Below are 9,285 nucleotides of genomic sequence, written 5' to 3'. Positions count from 1 at the left end.
GCCTTCATACATACTGGGGCAGCACATGAAAGGACAGCAACGAGCACTTTGGGAACTTGCTTGTAAGTGCAGGCCAGGAACAGTATTTCCAGAGATAGTAGAGCTGAAAAATGTGAAATGAGACCCTGAGATGCAGGTGAACATGGGAAAACACCCCAAAATCCAGAACCCATCTGGAAGTAAAAACTGAAGAATGAAGACTGAAGGGATTACAGGACCAGACCTCAGCAGGAGTTGGGTTGCTCTTGCTCTTAATATAACCTCATTACATGGAAGAGCACAGAACATGATCCTGCAGCAGTTGGGACTGTAGAACACCCCTTAAAGACCAAGCAAGAGTTTAGCATGGAGTGGTGGCAGCTGTGAACTGTTTGAAGACCATAAACTTTAAGAGAAGTCAAGTACACAGCAAAATCCATCCTCCCACAGAGACAGGAAACAACCTGTCCTGGTAAGAATACTAATGCAAGGAACCCATTTTAACAATCTTTCCTCACTCTGTCAACAACAGTTGAGATAATTTACAGTGCACTTCCTAAAAGGGAACAAGTTCTTGCACAGTCTAAACAAAACATAAGATTTTTGTGCAGACACTGCTTGCTCAACACACCTTCCTAAAGCCAGGCAGTGCACTTAAGGAAGAAGTGCCATAAGAAAATATACCAGCCTTTAATTTGCATGTGCACTTTTTTTTTCTTTTACATAACTGCTGAGTCCTTGCTTGCTGGGCAGAGGTAACATGTCCCTCTACTCTGTAGGTTCAGTTTTCAAGTTGGCTGTGTGGCACATGCATCCATGAAGTTGCTGGACTTGGTTTTACACTCACAGAAGCTGCTCAGAATCAGCTGTTCAGTTTTAAACAACCTGCAGGAACTAGTGAAGTCTCCGAGCCTTTCCCTCATCAAAAAGCAAAGGAAAACAGACATGGTGCAAGTCAGGGGAAGAAGGTGAAGAAAAGCACTTAAGAGGTGCACAGGAATTAACATTCCATTTTCTTTCTGCCTTCACTCCCCTCTATAAAGTAGCAAAGATGAAAAAGAGGAAGAGAAACAGCAAGATTCAATGGAAGGCAGAAGGTTCCTGATGGGCTCACCAGTGGCTCAGTGCTGCTCTATGGGTGATGACTTTTTGCTTCACTGCTGCTTCGTTTTAACGGATAATCTCTGTATCATCCTGTAAAGGAGACCAAAGTGCTGGAAACAGAAGGAGAATAAGTAACCATGAGTCCTTAGAAATGCTAATAAAATTACTCTGTTCTACACTGAGAGAAAACTTACTAGAAGGCTTAAAACAATACTAATGTGCAAATGCAATACCTTGTTTATGTCATCCACTAGCACTCTCATCTTGAAGACTAAGTGGGACTTGGTGAATTAGGAGGAATTATTACAATGGAGCCAGTCACTTGAGGCTGTACAGACAGTGACTTGTACAGGCCTATATCACCCCACATATACAAACACTTGCTAAAGATTTAACATTGTTTTTATGCTATTCTGTTCCTTCTGAAGGGGAGGAAAAAGCTTCAGATTTCAACGCATGCATGAAAACTGGTCACAACAGAAGCACTGCTGCTAGCAGTGTTTCAGGAATGTAAAAACGAACCAGGCAAAGAGAGATCCCCAGTAGTTCACAATCCTAACTGGATCTTCTCTCATCATTTTGCAAGTGACTTTGAAATTAACTTAATTTCTCTTTTGATTCTGCTTTGATAAATTGCATTTTGATTCCACAACAGTTACTTCAGATATTTGACAGATATAACAAGATCCAGACTTTGAATAATTCATAAAACAAACATAATGAAATCAAAGTATGTTTTCCCTCCTGTTAATATTGTTACATCAGATTTTTAAATGCTTATTGTTTCTCCAAACAAACACACACAAATAACATGAACACGTCAAAGTTTAGATTGACATAAAATTATTCCCTTTCACTCATGCTCTTCAGAGAACCCAGCCAGGATCAAAAGCCAAGCTCAGAATGACTTTGTTAAGACTTAAACAGAATGACTAAATTTAAGCTGGCTGCCCAAGGCATGGAGCATCACATTTCCAGACGTATGGACAGAGAATGTAGTTACGGTTTCACTGAAAAACAAAACCCTGAACACACATTTATAAGCTGCATCCCAAGTTCAGATACTAGAAGGATCTCCTGATAATCCTAACTTACTACGAGCTGCAAATCTTTAACATACAGATTTTAGTTACCTTGAGAAGTTTCAGTCTGAAGCTGTTACATAGCCAGGATAATCTAACAAGTGAGTTGTGTATGTCCTTGACCAAGAGAATGAGCTCTATGAAATACCAGAATGGCAAGACATTGCCTTCAGCAAAGCCCACTGAGATACTCAAAAACATACACATAAGAACAGCCAGCCATTTTGGATTGCTGCTTTTAGAGTGGGGTGGCGTTATTGTTCCAGCTTCAGTGCTGGGACTGTGTTAGCAACAGTTACTGTAGTTAACATGATTTATGAGGAAAATAACACATCTGTCTCTTGCTTCTCTCCTCTTACCTGCACTGCAACATAGGCAACACCAAGGTATGCTGCAATACAGACAGCCAGCAGGAGGTCAAAGATTGCTGGCTTGACCCTGCAATAGAGAAAGAACACATGAAATTGCTACAGCAGGTACTTCCACAGAGCAAGACAATAGCCCTACATGCCCAAGGGAATTCCATACCTGTATGCATTCATCACCTGTTTCAGCTGGTCATAGAAAACAAACTCAGGGTCCCTGTGAAAAGAAGAAACCCTTCAGGTTGTATTATACTTCTTGACACTGCAGGCGAGGACAACCCAAACCTCTGTTCCCAAGAAGTTCATCCCTCCAGAGGCAGGCAAGCATGACCACCTGGGATACTAGTTTTGAACTGATTTTAGCTGTCAAGTCTGTCTTTTGGTACAATCAGGAGCCTAAAGATAAAAATCAGAACACAAGAGGCACACGGAAGATGCCTCACTGGGTTCATTAAGCTCCTTCAACCCAAGCAGGCTAGACAGGATGGAAGCTGCCCTTTTGCAATTATAGAAAGTTTTCTAGGGGATCTTAATCTTTTTTTTTGGCATTCAGAGAGAAGCAGCATTCGGGAGTACGAAGGGTGGAAGCAAAACAGTGAAAAAACAAGCTCTTCAGACCGAGCTGCTGGGACTTGTTACTGTGCTGTGAGGAGCAACAGAGCTTTCTCTGGAAGAACTGAGAGCATGAACCAGAACTGACAGGAGAGCAGAAAAGAGTAATCACTTCCAGCTATACACCAGGAAACCAGAAAAGCTGCAGCTCGGAGACAAAATTCACTGGAGGGGGAAGCCAGTTCAAGTGCCCTGGCAGGTTCTTTAATCTTTTTTCTTACCGTTTGTCTGCCTTTACATGATGCTGTTTGACATCCTTCAGATAGCGACCCATATAATATTCTAAGGTGTTGAGGAAGGTGCTATCTTTGTCAATCAGCTGGGCAGCCCTGGGCTGACTGCTCAGCCAGTCCATCACTGATTCTAGTTGTTCCTGCTGGATCTGCTGCAGAAACATACCACCAAAGAAAGCAAGTCAACCACACATATGCTGAGACCAGATCTCTCTCTCAGACTCCCAATTCCTTCTTCCCACAGGTTACAAAAATGCACTGTGCTCACCATCTGATCTGTGAAGATCTGCAGATCTGCAGGTGCTCCCTGCAAGGGAAAAAAAAAAAAGCCCAGGCTATTGGTGAGAGCAAGCTTGGTTGGGTAGGACAAATCTAGCTAGCACTGCATGACAGTCAGCTCTTACCTTGTCTGTTAGGTTGTAGATGACCCTTGTCAAAGCCTCAGCAATGATCCTAGTATTCCTGATTAGTGCCTTAGTGTCTATTCGTGCCCTAAAGCAAAAGAGGGGATTATGGACTTGTCAATGGGATCAGCTTCCTCTGAAAAACACTTTTTCACTGCATCAAGAATGAGCCTAAATCCAGAGCCCATCTCCTAGTGTTTTTTCACCCACCCTCTGACCATCAGAATAGCACAAGCAGTCCTGAGGCCAATTTATGCTTATGAGTTGGATTCCAGCAGCAGCCTTCCCTAGGGCCTCTAACCTCCTATCCATGATGCTGTTGCGCAGGCTGTCCCGGTGGCTCTCCAGATGGGAGATGGTGAATGCTGGCAAGCGTCGGATTGCAAAACGCTCATGCTCCCATGCCAGCATGTCCTCAGCCAAGTTTATCTTCTTGTGCACCATGGAAAACTTCACCTCTGGGAACTGGCTGGCAACAACCTGAGGGAAAGTACAAGCCATCTGGGGTGTCATGCTGCCCGGTGCATAGTCCCACCTTGCACTGCCCAGTCCACCTAGAACCAGTTTTTCTGTGTTTCAGAGGGTAAATACACTTCTACCCATAAGGTGCAGTTACTGCCATTAAAAAGCTGTTTCAATGTCAAAAACACTTTTAATGTCACTGCAGGGTAGCTTTTGCAAGTAACAAACTGTAAGGAAGTGCAGTGAAAAATGCAACAGATTTAGTCTACTTCACTTGAGATTGTGACATGAGTCTGCACTTCAAGTTACTATAAACAATACGTGAAATATTTCAATGGCACACACTGTCATCATGTCTTTCTTCCTCAATCTCTTGGAGAGCTGCAGCTCCCCATAAGTCCCAAGTTCCAAACTGCTTAAGGTGCTTTTCATTACCATCTCCAATTCTCTCAGAAAGGCATGCTGCAAGGTCCCCTCCTTGGGAGGCTTTGAGACATGGAGATGAAGGCTGCTGCCTCGGCCCAGAGTATCGAGGCACAGAACAAATGCTACGTTGTCCTGCAGCAGGCTGGAATCTGGAACAGAAAAATCCAAACCTGTATTGTTACATTTTGTGCTGGGATTTCCATCCCAAAAAAGCAAGGCTCCCATAGAAGATTCTCACAGGAGGGCTAACACAATCATGTTAACAGAGGCCTTGCCACAGAACATGCTGGAATGCCAGCCCCTACTCACCAGTGTGGTCCAAATTGTCTTCCAGCCACCGCTTCGTTCCTTGATAATTAAACTTGCCACCTCCAGATGCAAAGAACAGCAAGTTATACCTGCCCATCAAAGAAGACAGAAAAGTGTTAGTACACTGCACTCCATGGCTACAGAACACCTTCACTCAGCCTTGGTGTGGTGAAATCACAACAGCTAGCACCTGACATTCCAGCAAAACTGTACACTAACAAATGCTTCTCAAATGCCACATACTAAGGTGGCAGGATGAGGTAAATGGGAGGAATTCCCAGTGCTTGAGGATGGAGTCTATTTTCCTCATAATTCCTTCCACTTATCCCCAAGCTTGAAGAGGACTACAGCAAAGAAAACAAAAAAAGAAGCTTGACCATTAACAGCAGCTGTACTCAGAGGGAAACAAAACAGAGCAAAGGAAGTAAAGAGCTGATTGGAACACTTTACAGGTCTAGAGCAAAAGCCCTTCTTGCCTGATCTCAGCTACACAAGTTCAACCAAGAATAGGGCAGTTTCTTACCCAGCGTGGGTACGTCGGTAGGTGTAGAGCCGGGAAAACAGCCTGGCTAGTTCCAGTAGCACCGAGATACCACTCCCATTGGAGTCAGCACCATGTGACAGCCACTGCAGGATGAAGTGGGACAGAGAGAAGGTGACAACCCTACACTTATTCTCATGTACCAGAATAGCCCGCAAGATAGGACACCATCATGCTCCACTTATAACTACCCCACATCTTTAAGGCCAAGAAAAAACACCAGGGCAGAGTCCACATGGGAAAAGACAGAAGCACGCAGACAGGAACAGAGCACTGCAGGAAGAAAGAATACTCACTGGAGCCACGCCGAAAGAATCATAGTGAGCAACTATCACAACTGTGGGCAGGTCTTCACCACCCAGTCCTGTTAGCCTTCCCTGCAGAGGACAGAGAACTACAGTGTCACTCAGCATCACCTCTTGTGCACAAAGATCTGCACAAAGACAGCCTGATTTCCATATGCCTAATGAGCCTGCAGTGGCCTCAGGTCTGAGGATTTTGGGTACTTATCTGCATGAGGCTTCCCTGACTTCCCTTGTCAGTCCAAAAGTCTAATGAAGTCCCAATAAAAGAAGGCAACCCATCACTGTGGCCAGTTTGAATCCATACACCACTCACCTCCACACTGGGTATGAGCCAATCATTGATAGCTTTGCTTTGAGCCCCGCTGGTCACCATCTGGAAGCCATTGGCAGTTGCTGTGTGCAGCAGAACTAGAACCAAAACAAAAAAGTACACCTGTAGAAGTTTCGTCTGTGTACTTGCCTTGCTAACTGAGCTTTGGAGACCAGCTTTAAACTATTTAAGCCTTGCTGCTTCTGTTTATGCATTGACACAGAATCCTGGTGACCATGCATTTTAATTCTGTCCTGAAATCCCATTACTTTGAGGTGGCTAAAACAAAAACGTTTCTCAATCAGTCCTAAAGTCAATAATGAGCAGGTCAGTAAGATATTAAGGGTATTTACAGGGGAATACATAGAAGCATTGAACTGACTTGTGGTCAGATAAAAAGCTGCAGTTTCTACCAACATAATATACTCACTTAACATCTTCAATGTTGTTTTTAACCTGAGTTTTGCTTTCTATCCTACTTGCAACAGTGTAAAGCTCAGAACTCTACTCCATGCAACTGTGTTGCCAAAAACAGTCAAGTAATCATCTTTTTTATACTGTCTTTTACTTCCACTAAATCTCAGAGCATTTTAACAAAGAATAAACATGAAGGCAACAGAACACTGTTCTTCTAAACCTTCCCTCCGCTTGTTAGAACTTACCTTCTGCAGCTGAGGCAGAGCTCTGTGATGCAGAAGCAGCCCGTGTTTGCTCATAGATAGACAGCAGCTCTTCATCTTCCACTGCAAAGTAGACTGGCACAATGGTTTCCATAGCAAGCATTTCTGGCTCTATCTCCATGAATTGCTGAGGATTTAAGTGAGACACAAAGTTAGCATCCGCTAAACACGCAAAAGGGCAGAAAAAATTAACAACCAGAGCAGAGGGAGAAAGTTAGGTTCAGTCCTGCAGCAACCCAAGCTTCTCTCACTCTATAATACATCTCCCATCCGAACGTTCTTTTTTACCCTTACAACATCCTGTGGGACAGAAGAAATAGATCGTGGCAAGATGATCACCACAGCCCCAGCTGACTGTCGGAGAGCCTTCTGGTACTGCTCATAGGAGAAATCCACCAGCCTCATCATGACACAGCGGCGGCTCAGGACCTCTGCTTCCACAGTGCGGGCTTCTGTGTTCAGCACTGCACTCCTGGTGCCTGTGAGGAGAGCACAGCAAAAGGTTTGGGAAGTGCTTTCATCATATCTTCCATGCTTGAGCCTAGTTCTTTCTCAGAACAGTCCTGGTGACAGTCTGACCTCAACCACCTTCCAGGCTTTCTTCCCACCACAACCACACAGGCTGCCTGTTGGTTCACCTGCACCCAACACCTGCACATTGAGCTCCTACACTGTGTAACAAACAAATGCTGACAGCAGTCCCCCCAGTCAGAGAAAAACAATCCATAATGAGGATAATCCCACCACCATTCCCCAAACAGTGATGTGTAAACATAGCAAAGTGTGGATCCAGAGTTTTGCTCTCAGCACAACCCTGACACCTAAGCAGAACAGACCCAAAAGTATATTCTGAAAGCACAGCAAGATAAGTTGATTTTCTGCAGTTTCTCTACAAAGAGCTGTTTATTAGTTGTTCATTTACAGTATTAGAGGAAGTCCAAGCTTGTTATTTAATTGCTGTGATTCATGTTGACAGAAACCACTTCTCCCCTCTGCAAGAAAAGGCTCAGCAGTAATGTCTGTTTTATCTTTTTGGAAAAGAATATGAGAATTTAGATCAACAAATAGTTTTTATCCTGAAAGACATTTAGCATCAGAACACACACAAAACAGGAACATCAGCTACCCAGAGGCACTGGCAAGGGACAAAGGAAACACACAATCCACTGAGCTAAAAGGCTCCAGAAAAAGAAACAGCATAAAAAGATAACTGCAAGTGTCTTAACAACGTGTGGCTTTTTGAGTGTTCACAAAATAGGTTGTGAGCACTTGGCTAGAGAGAACATTCAGGCAACTAAAGTCAAACTCAGCTGAAACACAAGCCAGCAGCCCCACTGAGCCTGCCAACAGACTTACCATCACATGAGAAAAGAGGTACCTTAATACGCTCATGAGAGACCCCACCTCAGATCCAGTGAGGTTCTCAACAACAGAGGTCTTAAGATGTGAACTCATTTTGAAAAACTGTGATGGAAGAGCCCAGAAATAATTTCAGATATTCAGAAACCACCAGTAGTGCCTGCAGCCTTTACAAGGCATGCAGGCATAGCTGGCACATAACAACTTCTACAGATGTTTGATCTTAGGAGGATCTGAAAGACCTAGAGACCAGGTCTCTTTTGACAGTACAGAATAAATGTGGGGCTGTAACACCAGACTGTTAACATGAACCTGAAACTTAGGCCACAAAACAAACAGCAGTCACTCGCAGATAGAACACATACCCTAGCCTGGAATAAAACATCTACAGACGATTCAGAAACAGCGTGTGATCCCGGGTTAGGTAGTCCGGGGATGGGGGTGGAGGATGGGCGTTCAACACTTCAGTGATTCACAGAACAGGTTAAGTTTCTGACTCAAAGAAAGGTGTTGCACAATCAAGCAGCAGAACAGAAGAACTGGAGGTCAATCATAACATAAAGGAAGAATTGTAAAAGACTTAAATTAGGAAGCAGGGAAACAACAGATACTGCTAATTGAGGCTGAAGAGCAAAGAATCAAGCTGGTAATAGCGGAGACAAAGGCAAGAAAACTGAGCTCATGAGCAAGGTCCCCACTATGCAAGAAGACTGCAGCTGGACTACTTGAAACAGGGAGTTGAGACACAGACAGGAGCATATAAAGGACACAGCAGGGTCCTTGGCCACCTCTAGGTCACCATGTGATAAGTCCCAGCTCCCTCCTGCCCATGCTGAGGTTGGGCAGTAAAAAACACAGCCACCTGGGGCCCACCGGCGGCCTCCCGAGTCTGGGCCCGTACCCAGGCCCGGCCGCAGCCTACCGGGGCGCTCCGAGCTCTCGTGCAGTCCTCCCCGCGCTGGGACGCCCTCCCCGGCCCGCCTGCGGCTGCGCGGCCCAGCCTGGGCTCCTTCCCGGGGCCGGGGCTCTTCCCAGGACCCCACCGACCCCCGAATGGGGCCGCTGCCGAGATTGGCTCTCCCGAAGGACCGAGGTCTTGCGCACGACGGGGGCA

The 9,285-nt window shown here is 45.0% G+C and overlaps 1 protein-coding gene across 1 annotated transcript; it reads right to left on the bottom strand.

Annotated features, from left to right (window-relative positions):
• Window positions 1–908: 908 nt before the first annotated feature.
• On the bottom strand, window positions 909–7,286 carry NCLN (nicalin). The gene is made up of 14 exons (XM_010007465.1): window positions 7,101–7,286; window positions 6,795–6,939; window positions 6,136–6,230; window positions 5,814–5,894; window positions 5,500–5,603; window positions 4,977–5,065; window positions 4,677–4,816; window positions 4,081–4,259; window positions 3,780–3,867; window positions 3,644–3,682; window positions 3,364–3,527; window positions 2,694–2,747; window positions 2,525–2,603; window positions 909–1,193 (listed from the first exon to the last, which is right to left on the bottom strand). The coding sequence occupies exons 1-14, from the start codon at window positions 7,218–7,220 to the stop codon at window positions 1,134–1,136; spliced, it is 1,437 nt and encodes a 478-aa protein (XP_010005767.1). The 5' UTR covers window positions 7,221–7,286; the 3' UTR covers window positions 909–1,133.
• Between the last annotated feature and the right edge of the window lie 1,999 nt (window positions 7,287–9,285).

The sequence above is a fragment of the Chaetura pelagica genome, unplaced genomic scaffold (assembly GCF_000747805.2).
Source record: "Chaetura pelagica isolate M959 unplaced genomic scaffold, ChaPel_1.0 scaffold522, whole genome shotgun sequence".
Taxonomy (NCBI): Eukaryota; Metazoa; Chordata; class Aves; order Apodiformes; family Apodidae; genus Chaetura; species Chaetura pelagica.
The sequence above is the reverse complement of the archived record's forward strand: the minus strand, read 5'-3'. Positions and strand labels throughout refer to the sequence as shown.

What these genes read in the sequence shown, in the direction of transcription:
- NCLN (XM_010007465.1), bottom strand. Translation starts at nt 7,220, where the DNA reads ATGATGAGGCTGGTGGATTTCTCCTATGAGCAGTACCAGAAGGCTCTC. An exon ending in ATTCTTTCGGCGTGGCTCCA is followed by an intron (nt 5,604 to 5,813) that starts GTGAGTATTCTT and finishes TTCATCCTGCAG; the next exon opens with TGGCTGTCACATGGTGCTGA. An exon ending in TTGCCTATGTTGCAGTGCAG is followed by an intron (nt 1,194 to 2,524) that starts GTAAGAGGAGAG and finishes TTCTGTTTCCAG; the next exon opens with CACTTTGGTCTCCTTTACAG.